This window comes from Rana temporaria, chromosome 3 (assembly GCF_905171775.1).
Source record: "Rana temporaria chromosome 3, aRanTem1.1, whole genome shotgun sequence".
In the NCBI taxonomy this organism is placed as follows: Eukaryota; Metazoa; Chordata; class Amphibia; order Anura; family Ranidae; genus Rana; species Rana temporaria.
In genome coordinates, this window is record NC_053491.1 from 223069341 (window position 1) to 223097326 (window position 27986).

Sequence of the window (27986 nt, forward strand, 5' to 3'; positions counted from 1 at the left end):
TTGGAGGGGGGGGGGGAGACAACCACCTCTCAGCCTAGGAACAGTCACTTGCTTAAAGCTCAAGAACTGCTGTTTTAATAATAAAATAAAAGGCTTTTGTTAACAATTAAACTGTTTGTCGCTGGCTGGTATTGTGACACATGCTGTGACATGGGTTTATTGAAATGTTGCTGATAAATCCACTTTAAGAGACAGCCATTTCCAGCACAGCCCAAAAAACTGAAACTGTTTGTACCTACAACAGGAGACAAAAATGTGTGACTGTTTACAAAATGAATTCCAATAATAAAACACCCTTCTTCAAATATATTATATATATATATATTTATTTATATATACATATATATATATATATATATATATATATATATATATATATATATATATATATATATATATATTTATATATATACACACACACACATTACACTTGAGGCGAGCTACACTTAATCTGTCAATCTGCAATGCACCAAGTGGGCTCCTATTCCTATGCAAAATGGGTGTGATACCCAAAGTTTTGCAATTAGGTTTACTTGCATTCCAAACTATCACTGTGCATACCACGCTCTTTTTCACGCCATCGCTATAAATTGTACACGTGCAACACAAATCTAGATATATGCATCAGACAGGAAATGTCCTTAAAGGGTCACTAAAGGAAAAACATTTTTTTGCTGAAATGACTGTTTACAGGGTATAGAGACATAAAAGTTAACTGATTCCTTTTAAAAATGATTAAAAATAGATTACATTCAATCATATAATGTGCCTCTAGTTTCACTTTCGGTTTTGAACTGATTTCATGTTTCTGTGAAGTAAAGAGACCCACAGAACAAAAACAAACAAATCCAGGGCAGTGTTTTGTTTTTAAAATGAATCTGATTGGTTCTGAGGAGTTTTAGACACACAGCTTGGACCACAGTGAAAAGCTGCCATGAGATTTTTCATAAGGAGCCAGACAAGCAGGAAGTGTGGAGATCACAGCAGAATTACAGCTACTTCAAAGCAAAAACGAACAATGAGGAGATGAAACCAGTACTGCAGTAAGGTAAAGGAAGCTATTTAGCTAAAAAAAAAAAAAAAAAAAAAAATCCTTTAGTGATCCTTTAAGGTTTCAGGCTGAGGAAGGGGGGGACCTTCCTGAAATGTGTTCTATTTATCCTGGTGGTTAGGAGAAGACCAGTTGGGTTCACGCTGTAGTTTCTATTCAGTCAAGCACAGAGCAGCTTCTCTGTACAGCACATATGATGGCTTCTGGCTAGTGGCACGTGAAACGCTGACTCATTACCTGCTTGGGAACTTTGAAATACTGGACTACATAAGTGTTACCGCTGTGGCTGCTCCATGCTCTAACACTTTTTTGTGCATTTCCACCTAAATGTGCTTTTTATTTTATTCACCCACTAAATCGTTTTAATTACTACACTACGTGTTACTTTCTTTCAAATTAGGCACACCAATTCCCCTACTGTATTACAGATGGCTGTCCTTGACCTCTTAGGTAGTATTAGATACATTTTACGGGTTTGTATGTATTGATGGTATGGGTGATATCTATTAGATTGTTTGATCCTGGATCTGGGGATAAATCTGTCCAGTTTGTTGTTGAACCTGGATGCCAAAAGTCCCCCACTAATGGCAAAGGGCTTGGAACATCTTCAGGTGGAGAGCCCTTCCCCCGGATTGAGACACTGTCAACTGAGAAAATGTGCCAACTGTTCATGTTTGAAATGTCGATGGTGAAAAGGCGATGGAATGTGCAACTTCTGATGCCTTCCTGATGACTAATGTAGGCCACTGCTGACTGCTGTGGCATTGTCTGATGGGATTCTTTTTGAGTGACCTTGCAGCCGATTGAAGAGACAACCGGAATCCCTCAGAATTGGCCATTGAACTGAATGAGTCCCAGGATGATGATGGGAAGTCAAGCTTATTCCAACAACAAAGTCCCCTGCACACAGAGGGCATTCAAGACTCCTCCCCAGCCCAAGAGGCTAGCATCCATTGTTGGAACTTTCCATGGCTTTGGGTTTTTCAAACTCCAAACCTGGGCTGGAAATTTTTTGGCCCCATGTAGCCAGAATGTTGAATTGTAATGGTTTGGGAATAAACTGGGTTTGCAATTATTGAGGTCAGGTATTGATGTTGGATGAGAAGATCTGGCTCACAGCTGACATTCCAAATTTATCCCAAATGTTTAGGCCAGGGCTCTGTGAACTTAAATCCATCCACACCAAATGTGTCTGACCATGTCTTTATGAACTTTGGTTTGTGGCTGTCCACTTAACTTTTGGGCATGATATATATATACTGTATATGTATTAATTCTGTAAAAGAACACTAAACCATGCGCAAGGAAAATAAAACAGAATTTTGCTCCCAAAAGACTGCATAATTTAAGTCAGCATGGTTTCACCGCATTTACTAAGCTACATGACAAATGAATGAAACCCTACTTTAGGAAGTGAGTAACTCTTTAGTAAATCAATCCCAATATTTTTTCGAAAACCAAGGCAGCTAAAAGCTGTAATGACAATGATGAGTTAAAGTAAACCTAGAGTGGAATCCCCTGGTAAACTTTTGGACAAGTACCAAGCTTGTATGACATGCAATTTATCTAAATGGCAATTGTTATTAATGACAAAAAGATATAGTACAGTCTAGTTGTCTAGTCCAGATGTGGCACTAGGGCCTAGAGGAAGTTGTGTAATGTCTGTACTCACATCCAGTAGTGATACTCTGTGACCATTTATGTGAGAACAGGAAACGTGTTCATTAGTTCATTGTATACCAGCAGGTTCAATTGAAAGTAGAAAATGCCACTTAAAGGAGAAGTACAGCCAAAGCTTGTTTGGCTGTACTTCTCCTGTGAATCAGTGCAGTTTGTTTTGCACTCCTATGACCCGTTTTCAGCAGAGAGTGGGCTGAAGTCCACTCTCTGCTGACGTAACAGAGTTGGTCCAGGCTCAGCGTCATCATGACCATGAAGTCGGGATCCACCTAGATCCCTGGACCAACACCCTGCTCAGATTCTCAGCGAGCTGCTGAGAGGCTGAGCCGGCCGCTCCCACCCACTCCACAGCTCAGAGCTCCAGTGAGCGGGGAGGGGGCAGAGCAGAGAGCTGTGACTGGCATTCACCAGCTATATGCTCGGGGAGCTGTGAGAACTGAGCCATCGGCAGTGTTCAAACGCTCGGTTCTCAGTGCAGAGGTGCCAGGGGACAAATGCAGCATCTGATCGATGCTGCATCCACCTAGGTAAGTATAAATCTACAATAGCCCTGATTCCCATACTTCTGTTTTAACGTCCCTGGCGGTATGATTATTTCAGAAAAAAGGTGCTGAAAGCGGTACCATTATTTGCAAGGAAATTTGGCGTTTTATACTGTAGGCCTGTAATTCTTAGGAATAACTCACTTAAATCTGTCCAAACAAGAGTCTAGTAGACATCCTGGGTTTTTTGAAATTTTTTAAAACAAAATTATAAATTATAATATAATAAATAATTATAAATAATTATAGCAAATAATAATATAATTATAATAAAAATTATTCAATAATGTAACCAACTCAAAATCACTGAAATTTGCTCAGTTGCAGAATTGTCGCTGTCATTACTTTTATTTTTTATGACGAATTTCCCCACAAATCGCTATCGCACAATTCTGCATGTAATTATAATTTATTATCTCTGTTTTCTAGCTGCTCTAAAACCATTTTTGACATAAAGGGACACTTTAGGTTGCTATGGACAATCTACAGTTTGCAGGCAGAAAGAACAGTTTTTATTATATAAAAGTACATGTAGGACACTGGGCAGACCACTAGGGACAATGGGAGTGTGTATTTATTTCATACAGTACTGTAATCTATAAGATCACCTTATACTGTTTGTAAGGTATTTGTTTACCTTTTTGAATTTGGCGCTGTTCTCTGCTCCCGTGCGTCGTAACGTCGCAGGGAATGGAGATCGACGGCACACAGAGGCACTGTGTGAATCGAGCGAGGTCCCGCTCGCTCACACAGCGCGGTGGCATCGCTGGATCCAGGGACAAGGTAAGTAAACCAAGCCTGTGGATTCTGCGAGGCGAGCCCGAGTCTGACTCGTGGTTACCGATCGCAGCACAAAAATGTAACCCCGAGTCAGACTCGGGAATACCGCCAGGGGGGTTAACACTCTAAATGGTCATCTAAAGGAGTTTTTTTTAACCAGAGTGTCTTCTGGGTTCTTCAGGGGTGCCTTGACAAAATGCTTAAAAACTGCAAAAAATTATCGGGTGGATCAAGTATTTTTTGTTATACAAAGTTACAGTTCATTGTGCAGGTGTCTTAATAACTGATGACAGCATCCTTGTTTGCCCCTTCACTGCCCTTCTCTGTTTCTCCATTTAGTTGAATGAGGTAGAAGAGAAATGCTGCAATACTAGTCAATGCCAGTGTGCAAAGATGTATTTGCTTTGTATTGATAAATCACATCTAATAGTGGGAGTTTTACACGTGTGGATGCTGCTGTGGTTAGTAAAACTATTAGTTTATTTTTTTTTTATTTATTTTTTTACATTTTAGCATGGGTTGTTGTCAGATTGCTTATAATGTTAAAGGGTGCCTTGACTGAAAAAAGGTTGAGAAACACTTATCTAAAGTCATTATTACATTTGCATGTCATATTCCCCTTCATATTGGAGGAACAGTCAGTACCTGGATAATGAATCCCAGTGTTTCCATTTGATAGTGCACACTTGCCAGAAGAGGAAGCCTCCATCCTTATTGACCTTCGGAGAGGCGGTAGTGAGGAATGTCTGACGACAATGTGATCGTTCGGCACGGACTGACTCTCCACACGTTTCCTTTGATGAATCTGCACTTGGTTTTTAGACCCATGAATGGATATGCTTATTCCTAGAAAAGAAAATACATATGTTGAATACAAGGTGATAAGATACAATGGGAGACCTTTATGAAAACTGTAGTAGGGTTATTTTGTGTAAAATAAGCTTATTTGTGCACAAAATTAAAAAGAAAGCATGAAGCTGCTTTTGAACAGATTTAGCTGTGTATTTGTCTGCTCTTATCAACTCTAACCTGCCCAAAGATTGGATTTAATCTAACTTTAACCACTTCAGCCCCGGAAGAATTGGCTGCCCAATGACCCGGCCATTTTTTGCGTCACTTTAACTGACAATTGCGCGACCATGCGACGTTGCACACAAACAAAAAAGACGTTTTTTTCCCCACAAATAGAGCTTTCTTTTGGTGGTATTTGATCACCTCTGCAGTTTTTAGTTTTTGCACTATAAACAAAAAAATTGCGACAATTTTGAAAAATAAGCAATATTTTTTACTTTTTGCTATAATAAATACCCCCAAAAAATATGTATTAAAAAAAAAGAATTTCTTTCTCAGTTTAGGCCGATATGTATTCTTCTACATATTTTTGGTAAAAAAATTGCAATAAGCATATATTCATTGGTTTACGCAAAAGTTATAGCGTCTACAAAATAGTGGATAGTTTTATGGCATTTTTATTATTATTTGTTTTTTAGTAGTAATGGTGGCGATCAGCGATTTTTATCATGACTGCGATATTATAGCAGACACATCGAGCACTTTTGACACTATTTTGGGACCATTGTCATTTATACAGCTATCAGTGCTAAAAAAATGCACTGATTACTGTGTAAATGAAACTGGCAGGGAATGGGTTAAACACTAGGGGGCGATGAAGGGGTTAAGTGTGTCCTAGGGAGTGATTGTAACTGTAAGGGGGCATGGCTACAAGTGACACGACCTTGATCACTGCTCCCGATTACAGGGAGCAGTTTATCACTGTTCTGTCACTAGACAGAACAGGGACATGCCTTGTTTACATAGGCATCTTCCTGCTCTGCAGCTCCGTGACATGATCGCACCTGGCAGACACAGAGTCCGCGGGTCCTGTGGGCACAGTCAAGGAGCTTGCGGTGGGCGCACGAGCCCACACAGTGGAAAATTCAAAGCAATGTACAGGTAAGTTGCTTTGCACAGCCGTGCCATTCTGCTGACGTATATCGGCGTTAGCCGGTCGACAAGTGGTTAAAGTATATTTATACCCAATCACTAAAATCTCATAAAATGTTTATCATGTTAATTATATTTCAAAAGTTACTTTGATTCTTTTTTTCTTGATATAATACCTGGTGATCCTGCAATTAAGATCCTTGTTATGTGTTTCTGTGTTGCCAGCCTACCACACTCGCCCCTGTGGAGACCGTCCTGACACATACTGCGCTGGCATGATCTGCTATTGTAATTATCAGGAAGCTAGTACAGTACAGATAAACTATATGTAGGCAACACTGGAGAAAGTGAGTGTAGAATGGAAGTGACTGAAAAGGGCAGGAGGAGATCAGCAGCATGAAGAAGAGGTAAATATTTTACAGAAAAAAAAACAAAAAAACACTGCAGTTGCTTATGATACACAGTTGATAAAACAAAATATCATCCAGTAAGTGATTACATTTACTTTAATAGCATTTACAGGGAAAAAAAATGTACATCAATTCATTCATTCATTCTTACTTATAGCTACAGTATAGTATTTGGCACTGGGGTGAACATGGTGGTTAAACTACACCCAACTCTCTGGCATGATAACAAAAAGCTATACTGAGCTGATGCATGTGGAAGAGCTATGTTCTGTAGCTCACCCAGCACTTACTGACACACCATGGGGTATTTCAAAGAATGTATTAGGCCAAGCATAGCCTAAAAGGAGAGAGGATTAGCATGTGTACTTATACAAACAATCAATAAGACAATTACATTTCTCTGAGAGATATGGTTAAATGCCTGCAGTATTCAGAATAACAGTGATTTACAGAACTGACCTGTATTTACCTAGCAACAGTATATAAAGAAAGGCCTAACTTTTTATAACAGTCCTTGTTTAATCCCACAGTGATTGAGGAAAAAAAATGTTGGCTGGCAAAGTTGGGGCCCATGAAGAAAGTACAACAGTTCACAGCAAACAACAGATGAACTTGTACAATGTTAGTCTCTTACTAGACCCAAGGTTCCCCCGTCTGGGTCTCTGAACACATGCTATGGTCCTCAAACGGAGATAGGAATTGCTGCTTATTTCCTTCCTCACAAGCGGTAGGAGTACAATCTTAACTCTCTTAAGTACTCTTAAGTACAATCAGATCTCACCAGGTACTCAAATCACACCTCCCACCGTCCCAGGGAAAAAGTTCCTAATCTTTGAGGCAAGGGGAGTACTCTCTTTATTTCTTCCGATTGTGGTCATCTATGGTAGGGTTTTGTTCAGCCAGCAGCAGCAGCCCAGTGTTTTCCCCACTCACCTCCTTGCTTCCAGACTGCCCTCTTCCCGTTTCTCACCAGCCTGTTCACCCACTTCTCAATGCTTTGTTGCAGGACTGAATCTGACCCAGCCAAGCCAATATGCCTGTCCCCTGCGAGAGAGGCGCTCTATAGCCAATAATTACACAGTGGTCTCCTCAAAGCAGAACTACCCCTACAAAGGGAAATTCTGCTTTATGCCCTCCTCCCATCCTCTTCTTCTAATTGTTGCAACTTTTTTGAGGGGAGGGAGCGGGTACCTGGTTTTAACAAGTATCCGCTCCCACTTCCGGTCAGATCACTGCGGCAATCCATCTGAGGTTTTCCCTCCTGCCCCCTCTTGCAACCTTACGGAACACATCACAGGTCCCAAAAGCCTGTGAGACCATTCACAAAGTGCAGCCTGCGCATGTGCAGTGTGGAGCCCCAGTAAACATGGCAGTGCCAGGAAGCAGATGAAGAATGGACAACGCTGATTCCCTGGACAGGTGAGTGTCTTTTTTTTTTCAAACAGGACAAATTGCTTTAAAAAAGGCAGCTGCACTTCTGCATCAATGAATATTCAGTTCAACCTTGTCTACACTGCAGAAGACAACACAGCAGCAAAAAATAAATAAGTTCCACGGCAGTTATCAGCCACAGTTAATTCTATTGTAAATATTCTTTACATTAGGATAGATATACAATATACAATATAGACTGATGTAATAAATAATTCACTTCCTGTAATTTTTTTTTAAATCCTTCCAGCAAAGCTCATGAAAAACATAAAGATTGAGTGAGCCGGTCACTATTTCCTTAGTTTTAACTTAAAGGGGTTGTAAACCTTTGTGTGTTTTTTCACTTTAATGCATCCTATGCATTAAGGTGAAAAAACACCTTGCAGTGTCCAACATCCCAGCCCCCTTATTTTACTTTCCTGAGCCACAAATTTCAGTGGGCGTGATCCCGCCATCGCTCTTTCCATGGGTTCTCGGTTCTTTATTGGATAGATTGATAGCAGTGCAGCCATTGGCTCCCGCTGCTGTCAATCAAATCCAATGACACGGACGCCCGGGGGCTGCGCCGAGTCCTACATTCGGCAGCTACGGACGCCGAATGCTGGACACGGGAGCGCGCCCGCAAGGTAACCCCCTTGGGAGAATGCTTCCCAGAGGGGGTTATCTGATGCAGGGAGGAGCTGAGAGAGCCATTGTGGGACCCCAGAAGAGGATCTTCGGGGCCACTCTGTGCAAAACTTACTGCACAGTGGAGGTAGGTATGACATGTTTGTTATTTTTATTTTTTTATCGATCCTATAGTATCACTTTAAAGTTGAACATGTTTTGTTTTCTATAGCATGGTTACATCGGTCCATCTTGGAACAATGTAAGTATGTATATGCCACAACTATGTGACAGCTGGGGAAGCTGAAAATCGCTGTAGTAGTCACTGCTACTACTATGATCACTCATGTTTTCCCGGATCCCATGCTGAGCAGCTGCCCTATTGCATAAATCTGGGATCCTCGAATATTGGGGCTCTATTGTTCTGGGAATATTTTTTTTTTTTAATAATCCATGCAACAACTAAATACAGACAGGACCCTCATGTGGGGTTCTGATCCACAGGTACCACATCTAGGTTGTACTATACTACCAAGAAAGTGTATTGCAAGTTTTAAAGTGGATGTAAACCCAATTTTTTTTTATTGATGTCACAATGTAGAGTATACGATTTCCTATCATCTGTGTCCAGTCTTGCCACACAGAGTTAATCCAGCTCTGAGCAATCCTCTTTTATTGTTCAGTGAACAGACTTCCAAATAAAAACCTGACTAAATAAAAAGTCTTTTCCTCTCTCCTTGCTTTGAGTGACAGGTTATTTACATATCTAGCTTTGACATGTTTATCATAATATGAGGTGATCCACAGTTCATTTTATATTACCAGGATGTGTAATGTGGGGGAGGGGTGGATTTCTCACTTTTTATACTGTGGATCACCTCATAATATGATAAACATAACATAACATATGATAAACATGTCTAAGCTAGATATGTAAATAACCTGTCACTCAAAGCAAGGAGAGAGGAAATGACTTTTTATTTAGACAGGTTTTTATCTGGAAGTCTGTTCATTTTCACTGAACAATAAAATAGGATTGCTCAGAGCTGGATTAACTCTGTGTGGCAAGACTGGGCACAGATTATAGGAAATCTTATACTCTAAATTGTGACATCAAAAAAAAATGTGGGTGTTTACATCCACTTTAAGGACAGTGGGTTTGGTTTACTAAAGGCACATCCACTGTGCACTACAAGTGCACTGGAAGTGCAGTCGCTGTAGATCTGAGGGGAACATCTGAAATTAGGGGAAGCTCTGCTGATTTCTATCATACAATTATGTGCAAGCAAAAATGCTGTTTTTTATTTTCCCTGCATGTCCCCCTCAGATCTACAGCAAAAGCACTTCCAAGTACACTTCCAAGTGCATTAGCAGTGCACGTGTAGTGCACAGTGGATTTGTCTTTAGGAAATAATCCCCATTGTGTTTCAAAAACATTTGATTTGTGTTTGTCCCAACCTTGTATTACAGGCAAAACTATTGATATACTACCAAGTATATCCTGATATTCTGGCATCATATCAAACTCAATCTCATTCTCCACAGAGGTATATAGATTTCCCAGGCAGTATTTTACTGTGCAAAGCTACAATTAATGCCAGTATAACAAGAAAAGCTGCTGACAATGAGCTTGGAACTGCAGTTTCCAGCACGGTTGTAGTTTCCATCATAAGATTTACTGTGCACTGCAGTAGACCATTCATTGCTTACCATGGCCACCCATATATTTGCTATGATGTTATAGTATACTAGCAAGCATCCTTAGTTTTTCTTTTGTTATACCTCAATATTAGCAGACCAAAACCAACTCAGGGTGGCCACAGATGGGCAAATGTATCCAGGAGAATGATGTGCATACACACATCTGTCTGACTTCTATAGAAACATAAAAAAAAAGTGATGACAAAAACAAACCAAGTGGTTCATCAAGCTTGCTCTTCTTTTTTTTAATAACAGATTTTAATGACAGTATGGCCATTATGATAATTCTAACATTAGGAGCTGAGTGTCACCAGCAGTATAAGTTAAAAGTAAAGACAAGCTAATCATTAAAAAAGGAACACTATTCCATTCTGAAATTAGCCTGGAAAGGACAAAGTGACGCAAACAACTTCTTTCTCAGAACAGAAAAAACAGAAATCTTCTTTGTTTGTTAAAATCCTGGCAATGTTCACAGTCCACCCACTGGGGATTTATTTTATTTATTTTTTTAATCAAAAGTAGAGTTACATTGGCAATACACTAGTAGATTTTCAAACAAACATTTGTATGAAAATTTGTACAAAAGTTCACGGTACATTTGATAAGTTGATGAATGTTGTTTGAATGAACTTCGTTTGCTTTTAAAGTGCATGTTCCCCCAACATTTCTTTTTTCTGATATGTGTCTATTGTACCATGTACTTCGAGAGATTAGGGAAACTAACACGTGGCTGAGGAGCAGGTGTAGAAAGGAGGGGTTTCGGGTGGTGATAAATGGCAAGTACTCGGAATGGTCTAGTGTGAAAAGTGGGGACCCCCAAGGATCTGTCCTGGGACCAATACTGTCTAATTTATTCATAAATTATCTAGAGGATGGGATACACAGCTAAATCAAAAAATGTAAGGTAATGCATTTGCCAAAAATATGAATGCATGTTACTCACTAGGGGGAGAACCTCTGGGGGTATGTAGCATGGAAAAGGACCTGAGGGGTCCTCGTAGATGATAGGCTCAGCAAAGGCATGCAATGCCAAGCCACTGCAAGCAAAGCCAACAGAATTTTGGCATACATTAAAAAGGGGATTCACTCCAGAGATAGAACGATAATTCTCCCACTCTACAAGACTCTGGTCCAGCCGCATCTTGAGTATGTCATCTAGTTCTGCGCACCAGTCCTCAGGAGGGATGTGCTGGAGCAGGAGCGGGTCCAGTGAGGGGCAACAAAGCTAATAAGGGACTGGAGGACCTCAGCTATGGGGAAAGACTACAAGCATTGAACGTATTCTCTCTGGAGAGGAGACACTTGAGAGGTGATATGATATTGATGTACAAATACCGTACTGGTGACCGTAGCATAGGAAAAAACGTTTCAGTGAAAGGGAATTTAAAAAGACACGCGGCCATGCAGTAAAATTTTAAGAAAAACGGTTTAACCTAAAGCTAAGTAAAGGGTTCCCCTACTGTCAGAGCAGTAAGTATGCGGAATTCTCTTTCACAAGCAGTGGTATCAGCAGGGAGCATTGAAAATTTAAAAAAATATATATTAGATGGGCACCTTAACAACCACAACATACAGGGGTACACAATGTACTTGACATAAAAACAGACTCACACACACAGGTTGAACTGGATGGACTTGTGCCTTTTTTCGACCTCACCAACTATGTAACTATATAACTAGCATTGTTTAAATGCCATGACCTACCTGAGTTTTGTTGCTGTCCATGTCCATCCCTTTATGTACCCATCTTCTGATGGCTACTTCCAGCAGGGTAATACATCATGTCACAAAGTTCAAATCATCCCAAACTGGTTTCTTGAACATGACAATGAGCTCACTGTACTCAAATTGCCTCCGCAGTCACCAGATCTCAATCCAATAAAACACCCTTGGGATGTGGTGGAATGGGATATTCACATCATGGATGTTCAGCCAGTCAACAAATCTGCGGCAACTGTGTGACGCTATCATGTCAATATAGACCTAAATATCGGAGGAATGTTTACAACATTTTTGAATCTACTGTATGCCACAAACGATTAACCACTTAAGCCCCGGACCAAAATGCAGCTAAAGGCCCAGGCCAGGTTTTGCGATTCGGCACTGCGTCGCTTTAACAGACAATTACACGGTCGTGCGACGTGGCTCCCAAACAAAATTGACGTCCTTTTTTTCCCACAAATAGAGCTTTCTTTTGGTGGTATTTGATCACCTCTGCGGTTTTTATTTTTTGTGCTATAAACAAAAATAGAGCGACAGTTTCGAAAAAAATGCAATATTTTTTACTTTTTTCTATAATAAATATCCCCCAAAAATATATAAAAAAACAATTTTTTTCGTCAGTTTAGGCCGATACGTATTCTTCTACCTATTTTTGGTAAAAAAATCGCAATAAGCGTTTATCGGTTGGTTTGCGCAAAATTTATAGCGTTTACAAAATAGGGGATAGTTTTATTGCATTTTTATTTTTTTTTTTTTTTTTTACTACTAATGGCGGCGATCAGCGATTTTTTTCGTGACTGCGACATTATGGCGGACACTTCAGACAATTTTGACACATTTTTGGGACCATTGTCATTTTCACAGCAAAAAATGCATTTAAATTGCAGTTTGGGAGTTAACCACAAGGGGTTATGTTTCACCTAGTGTGTGTTTACAACTGTAGGGGGGTGTGGCTGTAGGAGTGATGTCATCGATTGTGTCTCCCTATAAAGGGGATGACACGATCGATGCAGCCTCCACAGTGAAGCACGGGGAAGCCGTGTTTACACGCGGCTCTCCCCATTCTTCAGTTCCGGGGACCGATCGCGGGACCCCAGCGGCGATCGGGTCCGCGGGTCCCACGGTCCCCGTGCCGGATCTTCGGACCGGGTCGCGGGCGAGATCCACGGCTGGGTAGATGTACAGGACGTGCTGGTACGTCCATCTGCCCAGCCGTGCCATTCTGTGGACGTATATATATATATACAGAGGGCGGTCCTTAAGTGGTTAAGGCAGTTCTGAGGGCAAAAGGGGGTCCAACCCGGTACTAGCATTGTGTACCTAATAAAGTGGCCAGTGACTGTATATATACATATATGTACATAGATACAGATACACAAATGTTTTGCCTTCCATTTCTATTTAAAAATAATGGGTTGTTTTATTGTTTTACAATACATGTATACTTTTGTTAGGGAAAAAAAATTATATCCTGCTCTTTCTAATTTTTTCATCATTGTCACAAACAAATGTCAATTTCACCCCACTAAAATTGAGCAAATGTTCTCAAAAAGAAAAATTCTGAAAAAAGCTTCTACAGTACTAGTGTATAATCAGCTTTACATTTTAACATGGGTGTGAACTGGTTACTGTATATCTCATACAGGGTTTTATTGCTCTCTGTTGGGGAGATTTCTTCAAATTTTCTTACTCTGTGACTACACAGAAGCTGAGAGTTATTCTACATCTAAAAATCTCAGTAAGGTTATAAGCCTTCCCCATGCTATCCAAAACTACAAAAAAAATAAAAAAAATTTAGCTGAAAAATGCACTTCAAGGAAATATAACAATATTGTTTAATACATTCCAATCTTGGCTACGCGTCTTTTGAAAGAATTCTCAAATCCATAATTTGCTTGATTTAATTTAAACTGTTAATGTACAGTTTATCCCTTCTGTCAGAGACAAGTGTATGAGAATAATATCGATAAGTTCTCTGTCTGGCAATTTGTCGGGATAAATTATAGCTATTATCAGAACAGTGTAGTAAAAGCTGTTCTTATCTGTAATGCAGTTAATGCATCTACCAAGAACTGAGTATGAATAAATAAGTATATTAGTAATGCAAAATTACTGATGGATCTTTGTTGCCATTATTTCTACAAAATTGTATAATTATAGTGATGTTTGCTTCAAGGAACCCACATAACTAACAGTCACTACTGGCAATTTTAAGGTCTGGGTAATGAATGAGATGTTTAAAGAGAACTAGTCATCACTGTGCATCTGTAATCATTTGAAGCCCTATTACTACATTGTATATTTTCAATGCAATAGCAGAAATGTCAGGCTGAAAATCAGTCTATAAGGGTGTCCCGTCTCCTTGCTTCGCTCGATATTGACATTTAAAACAATTATAACAATCAAGATTATTGGAAATAAAAGTAAAGGCTTTGTTAATTGATAATGTTACCCTATTTCAGCAGCCTGTTGGAATGGCACATAAGGCCTCGTACACACGACCGAGTTTCTCGGCAAAAAACAGCAAGAAACTTGCTGGGAGATATTTTTTTGCCGAGGAAACCAGTCGTGTGTACATTTTCGTCAAGGAAACTGTCAAGAACCTTGACGAGCCAAAAAGAGAGCATGTTCTCTATTTCCTTGACGGGAGTCTGATTTGGTTCGTTGAGTTTCTGGTTGGGCTGGTTTTCGAGGAGAAACTCGAACGTCTGTATGCTAAGAAACCCGCGCTTGTTCAGAATAAAGTTTGAGACGGGAGTAAAAGTAGCATTTGTAATGGAGATAACACATTTTTAAAGCTGTAACAGACTGAAAAGTGCAAATCATCTCCTACCAAACTTTTATTTAACACGCAAACACATGAAATTAGCAAAAGCAGCCCCAAGAGTTTAGCCAGTGGAATCGAACTTCCCCTGCCGTTGTATGTGTTGTATGTGTTGTTCGTCACCGCGTTTGAGAACGAGGAGATTTTGGCTTGACTGTGTGTACGCAAAGCAAGCTTGTCGAGTTCCTTGACAAGCCTAACAAGGAACTCGACGAGGAAAACGATGTGTTTCGCCCGTCGAGTTCCTCGGTCCTGTGTACGAGGCCTCAGAGTCCTGAGCCAGCCTTTATGGGACAATTACAGCTTCACACTAGACTAAAATTTTTGCTCTGACAGTAAGTGAATACAAGTGAAAAATAGCATACATGCATATCTCTGAAAGGCAAGAATACACTGTTATGCCGCGTATACGCGGTCAGAATTTACGACAAGAAAAGTTCGATGTGAGCTTTTGGTCGGAAATTCCGACCGTGTGTAGGCCCCATTGGACTTTTTCCGTCTGAATTTCCGACAGCAAAAATTTGAGAGCTGGTTCTCAAATTTTCCAACGGGAAAAGTTCTTGTCGGAAATTTCGATCGTCTGTATTCAATTCTGACGTGCAAAAAAAAACACACATGCTCGGAATCAATTCAACCCTTTCTTCGGAAAAATGTAACTTAATTTTTCTCGGCTCCTTGAAGTGTTGTACGTCACCGCATTCTTGATGGTCGGAATTTTGTGTGACCGTGTGCATGCAACACAAGTTTGAGCCAACATTCCGTCGAAAAAAAATCCACGGTTTTCTTGTCGGAATTACCGATCGTGTGTACGCGGCATTAGACCAAGCAAAAAGTGGAGATTCAGATTCTTACATATGGGAATAGCTGGTTTTCATGAAAGACATCATAAGATTGTGACACGTCTCCCAGACAACTAATGTCGGAGATGAAATGTTGTTTTGCCTAAGCTCGATCTTCCTGACTGGTGCCCATTGTTCTCAAAGTAATTCTTGTCCTGGAGATGCCTGCTGGGTATACTATTATACTTTATAATTAATTTAAAAGGGTGGTCTGATTATGCGAAAACATCTAAATGCTACCTCAGAAATTTATTTTTGACCACCTGTAGATATGAATATGTCTTAGCAACTAACTGACTATTCGGTCTGATCACCTCTGTGGTTAATGCTCCCATTTTGGTGCACTCCCAAAGGGAGACTACACTTTTTACCCTATTTTTCCATAACACTGCTACTAAAATTTCCCAAACCACTATAGAATGACTAGTTGAAAAGGATCCTTATACCGTTTACCATATGGTTTATCAAGGGTAATGCTACTTATGCCTTGTCAGAAATCTGTACATCTGGCATAAAGTCCCACCACACATTTTTTAGCAACTTGAACGTATGCAAATGTTCTGTGACAATCAAGGAATCCATTGTTTGCTGTAAGGCTTGGTTAAACCAATGCTTTTCATGCTGAATTTTGGTTGTATTGACTTGTATTTTTATAGTAAAACGATTGAAAGTTTATGAAAGTAATAAAATTCAGTAACGGCACCATATCTTAGATACAACATAAGTCAGGGGTGTCCAAACTTTTTTCAAAGAGGGCCAGATTTAATGAAGTGAACATGCGTGAGGGCCGACAATTTTGCTGACATTCTTTGAACCATTAAAATTTGGTCTAAGTGTGTTTGCCCGAGCAACTTAGGCCGCGTACACACGGTCGAACATGTCCGCTGAAACTGGTCAGCGGACCAGTTTCCGCGGACATGTCCGACCGTGTGTACGGCCTAGTGGACAGGTTTCCAGCGGACAAAAGTTTCTTAGCAAGTAAGTACACCTAAGTACACCTAATCGGACATGTCCGCTGGTTATGACGTGTAACCAGTGTCCCGAAATCCCGCGCATGCGTCGAATTGATTAGACGCATGCGTGGAAGCATTGCACTTCCGTGTTTGAGAAGGTCGGTGTCTTCTACGTCACCACGTTCTCTGTCCGCGGGGATTTTGGTCTGATGGTGTGTACACACATCAGACCAAAAGCTCCCAGGAGACATGTCCGATGAAAACGGTCCATGGACCGTTTTCATCGGACATGTCTCCTCGTGTGTACGGGGCCTAATACACTGCCCAACAAGAATTCTCTTGCCTTTGTGGCTGTGTGTGGTGAACAGATGAGCTTGGGGGTGTTATTTGGATATACCGTATTTATCGGCATATAACACGCACCTTCACTTTAGGAGGGAAGCACTCGTTCCCCCCCTCCCTGTTTCCTCCGAGTCAGCGTTGATAAATACAGTATATATCCAAATTATCAGGGGGGCCACATTAAACTGGAACAGGGGCCGCAATTGGCCCCCCGGCTGGACTTTAGACATGCCTGACATAAGTGGACATATATGAAGCCCTCAGCAAGATTATCACAACTGTATTTTTAGTAGATTACATGCATTTAGAAACATCACAGTGGTCTAAAATAGCAGAGGTTGCCAGTTGGATTTTTTTTGTTAAAATGTAGAGGTCACTTGCTAATAGTACATAAGCAAGTATCATGCAAGGGGATAGGGAGAAAGGGAGGAAAGAAGGAAAGGGGAATAACTTGTATTCCTCTACTCCAGCTATTAATTACAAAAATGTAACGGGTCTGAAACACATGACAATGTACATCAACGTATGCATATAATGCCGGCCATAGACATTTTGAATCTCAGCCGGTTCAGCAGGAATCAGCAGAGATTTGAACCATGTAGGAACAGGCTAAATGTACCCATGTTGATTAATCATTCAACTAGGGTATAACCAGCCTGTCGGATTTCACATGTGATTATTGCTAGCAGTAATCACTGTGTTTTTTGTGGTGGTGATGGCTCCATGAGAACACAATGGCTCCGCGGTAGGGATTTCTCCATTAACACTGTGGTTGCAGGAAAGAAAATCGCTCCGTCTATGGCCAGCTTTAGAAACAAGTTGTGCTGCATTGATCAAGGGAAATGGGAAGATAAGGTGTGCTCATAGCATGAAATACAAAGTAGAAAACTAAAAACCTTTAGGGCCGGTTCACACCAGAATATTGTACAGGTAAGCAGGCTTCCCGCACCACAGGCAAACACACTGCCCTTGCAAACTGCAAGCAGACGCCAATGCATGTTTAACCCCAAATACAGTTTGCAGGCACCAAATCACACTGCAGTATCATGTGATTTGCTGCAGTCCATTTAAAAAAAAAGTAGTTCAATCACTACTTTTCCATGGTCCAGTGCTTTTAGCAGCCCATTAAAATGAATAGCCTATCAAAATACACCGCATGGGAATGCGCAGGAATTGTAGATGTGAACTGGCCCCTAGGTTGTTCACAATTTGATGAAAAATGTTGTGGTTGTAAATGCCATTGACACTATAATTGTAGATTAATACTGGGGCTAGGTAAAATTCAAAGAAGAAAGTTATGTTTGATTTATAACATTGGTTTAACTGACAACTAGGGTTACACTATGGAGTTGATGTACTAAAACGGGAGTGCAAAATCGGGTGCAGCTGTGCATGGTAGTCAATCAGATCCTAACATCAGCTTGTTAAATTAGGGTTTGCCAAAAAAAACAAATGGAAGCTGATTGATTTCTATGCAGAGCTGCTCCAGATTTTGCACATTCCCCAATGCCACAGTATAAAATATTTTGGCAGAGTGTTAACTTTTTCCTATCATACCTTGCAAGGGAATTATCTTACAATATTATTAATTACCTCTAAGGAAATAATACCTTATTTTAGTGGAATGGTTTACCTGCTGTTATGAGTGAAACTAGTGAAAACACCAGTTTGCATTATAATGTATTATAACATGTGCTGAGTATAATCACATCATTACTTTGACCTGTGTGATCCAATGTGTTCTTTCTTGTCCCTTGTAAACCTCTTAAAGGGGTTGTAAAGGTTTGTTTTTTCATTTTCTAAATATGTTTCTTTAGTGCATTGTTGGTTCACTTTTTCCTTCGATTTCTCTACTTAGGGGCAGATCCACAAAGATTTGCCCCGGCGCAGCGTATCTGAGATACGCTACGCCGCCATAACTTACTTTTTTTGGTTTGAATCCTGGAAGAATTCGCGCCATAAGTTACGGCGGCGTAGTGTATCTCTCGCGGCGTAACGGTGCCTAATTCAAATCGGCGAGTAGGGGGCGTATTTCATTTAAATGAAGCGCGTCCCCGCGCCGAACGAACTACGCATGCGCCGTCCCTAAATTCCCCGCTGTGCATTGCGCTAAATGACGTCGCAAGGACGTCATTGTTTTGACGTGGACATAAATTACGTCCAGCCCGATTCACGGACGACTTACGCAAAAATTTTTTTTTTTTAAACGGATACGCGGGAACGACGGCCATACTTAACATTGAGTACGCCACCAAACAGCAGCTTTAACTATACGCCGAAAAAAGCCGACTAGAGACGACGTAAAAGGATGCGACGGCCGCTCGTACGTACGTGGATCGTCGGAAATAGCTAATTTGCATACTCGACGCGGAAAACGACGGGAACGCCACCCAGCAGACGCCGAAGAATTGCATCTTAGATCCGAAGGCATACGAAGATGTACGCCTGTCGGATCTAACCCAGATGCCGTCGTATCTTGTTTTGAGGATTCAAAACAAAGATACGACGCGGGAAATTTGAAAGTACGCCGGCTTATCAGTAGATACGCCGGCGTACTCGCTTTGTGGATCTGCCCCTATATGTTTTTTTTCTTTGTCTGAACTTCTCATTTCATGTTTCTCCTCTGTAAACTTCACACCATCATCCGAGCGGTATTTAGTCAGCCAGAACAGCTTACTGAGGAGGAACAGGAAGTGAGAAATTCAGACAAAGAAAACAAAGAAAAAAAATTTAGAAGGGAAATCGAAGGAAAAGGTAAGTGAACCAACAATGCACTAGCTTAAAGGAACCTATTTAGAAAATAAAAACAAACCTTTACAACCCCTTTAACCCTAGTACAGACGTCGGGCGACATAGGCTGGTTCAATAGAAAGCGGCCAACATTCAGCCCGTGTGTACTGGGGTCAGTCCAACAGAAGCCGTTCTGTCGAAGGGGCATGACCAAAAAGTTCTGCCGATCAGCTTCCAGTCAGTGCTGTTTTGTGATTGGTTGCTGAGTCCCAGTTAAACAAGAAGGCAACAGGCAGGGAAGACCCAGGGGGTATTAGAACCATCAGAAAAATCAGACATGGATTCGAATACAACAAAATCTTTTTCTTGAAGGCATATAAAAAGTACAGTTCCTTATTGGAAACACATAATTAATTAATACATTTTTTAAAAAACGCTTACAGTGAGAATTAACATACGCCAGTACAGTATACTGTATTATATATTAATATTCTTTATACGCCCTTCTCTATGTCTAAAAATAAATGAGGTTTTCCTTTTAGCAGTATGAAGAACACAGACATAAGAGGCAGCAGCAGAACACACATACCCAAATCATTATTAAATTGAAAAACGTACCCTTCATTTGACATTCCTTTAGTTAATGTAGGCCTTCCAATATTTGTATTGAGACATTAACCCTCTCTCTGTCTATAGCTATTGCTACCAAGAGACAAAAAGGTTGCTGAAATATCATTTTTAGACAAGTGTTTAGGTTCTGTTATGTTGTATATTGTAGCCTAAAGCATGAATACACAAATGATCGAAAGAGTATTAGCAATTTGCAGTTAACATCCCACAATAGAAAATGTGAGAGACCAGATAGGTCAATTAAATAATCCAAGTCACGTTTAAATTCAACTGAAGCCAGTATCTAGAGACCAATGACTTTGCTGTTTTTGAACACAGGTTCCACAGTTCAGGTCCTCTTTAGTGCTTTGTTTTGGCTGCAATTCATTAAAGCAGTACTACAATTTGCCCACCGAAGTTCCTAGAGACTATGGAAGCGGTAATCCAGCAACCATTCATTCCAAATAGTGAATCAAGACACAAACTGGTAATTATTTATAGCCTTATTTACTCCCTTCTCCTTCTTGCCACTTACATGATCTTCCAGCAGGGGGCATGCTTTCTAAAGGTAATTAAAAGTCCCTCAATCTTACTACTAGGGACTACGTGTCCCACCAGTCATTGCACTAGCACCCATTTGTGCCTCTCTATTTGTTGATGACAGTACTGCCTTGGGAGCTGCTGCCTATCATTTATCTGGGAAGAAAGGCAGAGACAGACCATCTGTACATTAACATTGCAGGAAGCATCCAGATGTTGCAATATAATCCTCATTCTGGAAGTTCACACAATATGGTGACTCCATAAGTCCCTGCAAGGGAAAGAAGCCACCCCAGAAATGAAAAACAGGGCCAGCGATCATGGGATGCTCCAAAACTGTAGGAAAGACAAGCGTTGATACAAAACAAGGGGGGCAGACCAACTAAGTTTATTGATCAGCATTTGAACTTGCTAAAATATGGAGGCAATAATATCTATTTAGGCCTCACCTGATGAAAGACAAGGTTTAGTATAAGTAAATATGCCTTAAAATATCTTTTAATTAGCACAATATAAAAATTTACGCTGTTACCAGTACAGAATGTATCAAGGAGGCATAAAACACGAAAGAACGAAAATATGTAACTTTTTTATTTATTGATACACAAGTAATGGTCCATGATGTTATTTGCAACATGTTTCTATTATGCACACTTTTCTAGCGGCTGCTAGTTTTCAATGCTAGAGGTATTGTGAGCTTAGTATTTATATGAGGAATAATGAAACTATAAAAGAAGCATATACTACACTTTTATACATGCAAATAAAAGGATGTGTACATGATTACACCGCGGTTTATGATTTTGAATGTATGACTGTGTAATATATAAAGAAGATACATTTTTCACAGTATGATGAACACAATGGTCTCATCCAACAAATTCAACCTACACCACAACCTAATAAGGTGCCCAGTGGGTACAGGGATCAATCCACTTAAAGATAAACTCCAGGTATGGATTTTATTGTGTAGAATTACCCCGGGGGAGCTGCTGGTTGTTTTGGGTGGCACATTTACCTCGTGGCTCTTCCGAATTCCAGGGGTGAATGGTGCAAATAGTAGAAGTAAAGGAATGCCTGCAACAGGTGCTCTTTGCTGTGCTCTTTATTACCCAGCCGAGTAAAAATAATAAAACTTGTGGTGAGGAAAGTAAAGTTGAAGGAAGAAAGGAGAATAGCAATAGAGAAACAGTCCTGCTCCCAATTGTAACACTTCTCTGCGCCACTCCTGCTTGAGTGGGAATAGCGTACCTGGACAGGCCTCTCTCACTGACCTGGCAGCTGGAGTATCACTCGAACCTTTGTAGGATAAAGTCTCTGCCACAGACCCTCCTGAATGAACTTGAACTTGAGGAAAATTCTCTGCCACAGACCCTCCTGAATGAACGTCAGGGAGACACCTCTGCCACAGGCCCTCTCTGATTTGTAGTTACGGAGGCAATCCTCCTTAGGTGAATTACGCCTGGATCTCCTTCTTAGGTACTGACTGACGGGTGATCAATTCTTCAGTGTCCGGCTACCTTGATCCCCGGTGGTTTGTCGAGATCCTTTTGGACCGCCAACCTCTCAATGGTGCTCCTCAGACGGACTCCCCACTGAACAGCAATACAGCTTATGATCCTCAAAGGTGGGAACCCAGTCGCTCCCTGGTTCCCCGTTGCTGCTCAGATGTTCGGGGCCAATGTGTTCCCGGAACTAGGAATACTACGTAGCACGTACGCCCCGGCCAGGTAGGCCATAACGCCGGGGCTCCGTGATGTGGCCATCCTAAAGGTGGGTGCCACACTGTACGAAAGAGAACCCAGACTAATGGCGTCTGCCCCATAAATACCCTCCCCCAGCATGCACGATTGGTTGCTGGGGAAGAGCACCCAAACCTTGACTCCACTTCTGCCATCTACTGCACAGGGGTGGGAAGAACACCCCAGCACAACAGAATGAGCCCACATCACAGCCAAGCTAAAACAGAGACACTGTTTTGCATATAACAATTTGGATCAGAGTTTAACTACACTCTGATCTCCCTCTAAATTTAAATAGCACCGGTACTCTAAAGTAACCAGGCGGTACAATTGTAAAGCTACATTTATTCAGCTTGGACCAATGTAAGTATGCATATACCATATATAAGGGAAAGCCTATATATGGGTGAAGTTGCCACTACTACAGAGATCACTGCTGTCTTCTGGGTCCTGTGTTGAGCGGCTGTCCTGATGCATTGTAACCACAGGGGGGTGCTTGCTTGCTTGCATGGGAGCCATTCTCAGAAAGCCTTGCATGTCTCTGAATGAATGCAAAGGGAGAGATTTACTAGGTTTTATTGTCAAAGCTTAATTGAACAGCTGGTTACTGTGCACAGCTTCACCAGATTCTGTGTGCACCAATTTTTGTAAATCTCCCCAAAGTGTTCCCTTTGGAAGAGATATAGGTCGAGACACACCAGCCTGCTTATCTACTTCCTCCAATCAGAAAATGCTTTATATTCATTAAAAAAATAAAAGGCATTCTGTGATTCTCCAACCCCCTCCCCCTGTGATTACTATGCAGCACGGCACAAACCCCAAAGAGGTAATCAGTGATCACTGTAGTAGTGGCGACTACCCCAGTGATTATCCACTTCTACAAGAATAACACAGCTATGTAATATGCATACTTGCATTGGTCCAACCTAGACTTAAGTAACTATGCAAATAAAACCATGAATGGAATTCAGCTTAAAATGTACAGTATGTCCATAACACAAACAATGTATTTGACACTATTAGAATTCAAATGCTTTAAGCTGAACTCCAGTCCTGCACAGTTGTACGGGCCCCTCCCATACTGAAATTGCTTACTCTGATTTCACTGCACGCTTTGAACTTTTCACAGTGTACATTAGAAGCTGAAGCAAGTCAGAGCACACCTCATTTTCGGGCTGGAAGATATCCAGGATTGTGTAGCCCCTTTCTCCCCAGCTTTACTGTCCTTGGTCTGCCTCTTTTAGCGAGAGCCCCCTCCTGGCTGCATGTCCTCAACATGGGGGGGATGGGTGCTTTGTAATTGAGTATGGGGTACATTGTACCCCTACCCATTCACCCAAAAAGCAGCGAAGTGTTAAAAAAAGATGGTTTTTGACAAGTTGTCCCCCGTTGTAGCTCCAGCGTGTCTTCTTCCTCCGGTACTGATGTCTTCTTCTTCCAGTAGTTTCTTTCTCTCTGGTGTAGTCTTTTCCTTGTGCTGTCTTCTCCTTGTACTGTCTTCTTCCTCGCTGCCGCTTATCCTCAAAAACAGCCAATCTTCTAACACTCTCTTCCTCCATTGTGTTTTCTACCGCTGTGTGCCTTTTCTTATATAGCCATAGTGTGTGGCCATCCAATGATGTCACCGGAGAACCGTCCCTTGGGACATCACATGTCATCAAAAGGGGCGGGTTCAGGGGAACCCTGTAGACAGCTGATGACTCATCGGTCATTAACGGCACGGTGTCCGGCTTCCCGACCCGCTCTTAGCAACCAGCAATGTTGCTATTCATGTTTCATGTGTTTGCCCTTTTTCTACCAGTAAAGTCCAAAATGTAATTTCTTTAGTAATTTGTACATGACATAGCAGAGGAAGGTGGCAGGTGCACAACCCTGAAACTAGTGCCAAACATATGAATGATGCAGTGGGAAGTTTAGTTTGAAATGGTGAACTAACATATTGACTTTGTTTATGTGAGAAATAGAGTTGGGCCTTAGACCCCTTTCACACTTAAGCGCCGCTAAAACAACGCTAAAGCATTGGTCATTGTTGCAGAGCTTTAACGTTTTTTTAGCGGCGCTTTTTGAAAGCTAGCGGGGCAATTTTTTTAACAAAAAAGGAAAGACCAGTTTTGCTGTGCTTTCAAATCGATTTTAAGGTGCTTTGGAAGCACTGTCCATTAATTTTAATGGGCAGGGGCATTTTGGGAGTTTGAAACCACACATTGCAATGAATGGGAGGCAGTTTTTAGGCGCTTATCAGAGGCCATTTCTATCGCTAAAACACCTGAAAACTGCATCAGTGTGAAAGGGATCCTAATCTCCATACTAGTCTTGGCAGAGGAGCATTTTAAACTCAAAAATGCAACCACCTAATTTTGACTTCTTGTGAGCTTCTTGTAATTCTCTGTACAGTAGCACTCAAACTGGTGGTGGGACTAGCTTCTTATCAGCTGTGGTGTATACAGCACATAAGCAAGGAACACTTTGACAGAAGAAAAGAAAGTGAACTGAGGATTGACCAACCACAAAGCTCTACGACTTCAATCATAGACTGAGGGTAAGAAGATGAACAGAGTGTATTGCCTAACTAAAATAGAGAAAAGTTATATCACCATCCTGGCTCTGTTGTCTGATATTTTTTTGATTTTTGTAGTTGCTTCACTGGTATAATTCTACCCCATTTGATTTCTTTGTAAGCATGTTTTTTCTGGAATCTATTTCTCTGAGTCAATTTAAGCTTTTGAAAACATTACTGAGACCTGATGAAGGGGAGGTGTGTTTTGCCCCAGAAACCCGTTGGCTGTCTTGTGAATCAATGAAGCTGTTTTTGGACTTCTTTATGAATTTGGTAGTTCCTGGGTGCCCATTGGAGGGTAGACCTGATTGCAAATGAGCTGCCTAACCAGTAGTGATGGGCCGAACGCCCCCCTGGTTCAGTACGCACCAGAACTTGTGAACAGGGAAAAAGTTCAGACCCGAGCGGCGAACTCTATTAAAGTCTATGGGACCCGAACATGAAAAATCTATTTATTGGCCATAAAAGGGTATGGGGGCATGGGTACTGCCCTAGGGGACATGTATTAATGCAAAAAAAAAACTTTTTAAAAAAGATTGCTTTTAAAGGAGCAGTGATTTTTTTGATGCTTAAAGTGAAACAATACAAATTAAAAATTACTTTATATATAGTGCCTAGGGGATCCCCTTATTCTTCCTGTAAAGTTGCACATCTGCACCATGTATAGAAACTGCTGTAGCAAAACTGACATTTGTTTAAAAGAAATTACATTTAAATTGATTTTCCTGGCTGCAAAAAAAAAAAAAAAAATCCATACCAGGCCCTTTGGGTTTGGTGTGTATTTTAAGGGGAACCCCACACCAAATTTTTTAAAAATGTCATGGGCCCCCCCAAAATCCATACCAGACCCTTATCTGACTATGCAGCCAGTAAAGGGGAGGGACGAGCAAGCGCCCCCCTTCCCGCTGACCAATACCAGGCCATTACCCTAACATGGGGGAATGCTTGCCCCAAAGCACCCCCCCCCCATGTTGAGGGCATGTGGCCTAGTATGGTTTAGGGGGAGATGCTCACTTGTCGTCATCCCCCTTTCTTGGCCTACCAGTCTGCTTGCTCGGATAAGGGTCTGGTATACATTTTGGGGGGGCCCAGGCCATTTTTTTTATTTTCTATTGCTGGCAAATTCAGCAATGTTTTTTCTTTCATTAAGCTGGAGCTCCCGTCTCCGCCCCTCCCTGCTGACTCCGTTGTGAAGAACGCGCCCACCGACTTCCCGGCCCCACTCGTTAACAACCTATTGACTATGCACTTAGTAGGCGAACATTCCACTGAGTGCACAGACAATTTTGGTGAACACCCAAACTAGCGATGTTTGGGCCGAAGTAATGCTTGGCCTGAACCGTTCGCCCATCCCTACTAACCAGAGCTAGTGAGGTTTTCTGAAAGATTGTCATCCTTTCCTTTGCAACCCTATCAACAAGTTTTGAAGTTCCAGTACCTTAAAATACAAACACACACACATTATATATATATATATATATATATATATATATATATATATATACAGGCGGTCCCCTAGTTACAAACATCCGACTTACAAACGACTCCTACTTACAAATGGAGGGAGACAACAGGAAGTGAGAGGAAATCTACCCCTAGGAAGGGAGTTATTATGGGAAAAAGGTACCGTATTTATCGGCGTATACCGCGCACTTTTTTGCCCTGAAAATCAGGGCAAAATCGTGGGTGCGCGGTCTATGCCGATACCCGTTTTCCCGCCCTGAGTTTTAATACTGCGCCGACATATACCGAGCGCAGTACACTCGGGTATAGTCGGGCTGTCTCGGCTCCTTCCGTGCTCACGTCCTGGACGTACAGGACGTCAGCGCGAGAGTTGCCGAGCCTGCCCGACAATACACGAGTGTACTGCGCTCTGTATATGTCGGCGCAGTATTCAAACTCGGCGCGGGAAACGAGCAGGGAGGACGCAAGGACGCAGCAGAAGGACGCCGGACCCGACGAAGAGGACACCCGAAGCCGCAGACGGACGCCGGACCCGACGAGGCCGCCGATGGACGCCGCACAAGACACCAAAACTGTAAGTAAAAAAATACTTTTTTCCACAGGAATCCGCTGCAACTTTAGGGGTGCGCGCTATACACGGGAGCGCACTATACCCCAATAAATACGGTACCTCCACTGATGATTTATCACCAAGGCTTGTTTCCACAACAACCCAAAATCTTCAAAATCCAATTGTCATTGGGACAGAAAGTGAGGTGAAATCTTCTCAACAGGGACACAGACAGCAAAAAAAATGTTACAGAGGTGTTAACCCTTCCCTATGCTATCCAAAAAGCTTAAAAATATATTTTTTGGGCTGGAGCTACACTTAAAAAATGTACTTGTTCAACTTACAAACAAATTCAAGTTAAGAACAAACCTACAGACCCAATTCTGTTTGTAACCCGGGGACCGCTTGTAGATATGTCTATCTATATATATATATATATATATATATATATATATATATATATATATATATATACACACATACACTGTATAATATACTTACACACATCTAAATATTATATTAAATGCTATAGAATTTTTATACAATTATGTCTGCATTGGGCATTCAATTCTCTAGTAAAACAACACAATATTTCCATCAAACCAGCAGAGTTATTCTGATTTAGGAAAAATCCCTGGCCACAAGGGAAATTAGAGTAAAACGTTGGTTTGGTGTCTGGGCACTTTGCAGACTTCATAAACTGTAAAAGCTACAAAAAAACGAACCAGGATGAAATTTTTGCTCAGGAACACAATCTATTTCTGCCCTTAAGTATATTTCTAGTTTTGAGGTTTATTATAAAATAATGTGCATCCTGTATCTTGTCTGTTTGAAACAAGACAGGGAGCAGTCTGGGTATACTTCAGGATAATATTACAGTACATATAAGTCATATAGTAATTCTTGCACAATAGCATCCTATTGGAATAAACAAACGAATAATCATGTTGACCAATTCTGAAGAAATGT

The 27986-nt window shown here is 41.1% G+C and overlaps 1 protein-coding gene across 2 annotated transcripts in view; it reads right to left on the reverse strand.

Moving 5' to 3' along the window:
• Nucleotides 1-27986, reverse strand: part of ANO4 (anoctamin 4) — a 282473-nt gene that overhangs the window by 162573 nt on the left and 91914 nt on the right. For both annotated transcript variants that reach the window (XM_040344320.1, XM_040344322.1), the window contains one exon: nucleotides 4699-4899. In XM_040344320.1, coding sequence (XP_040200254.1) covers nucleotides 4699-4899 — 201 coding nt within the window. The remainder of the gene's footprint in view (nucleotides 1-4698; nucleotides 4900-27986) is intronic.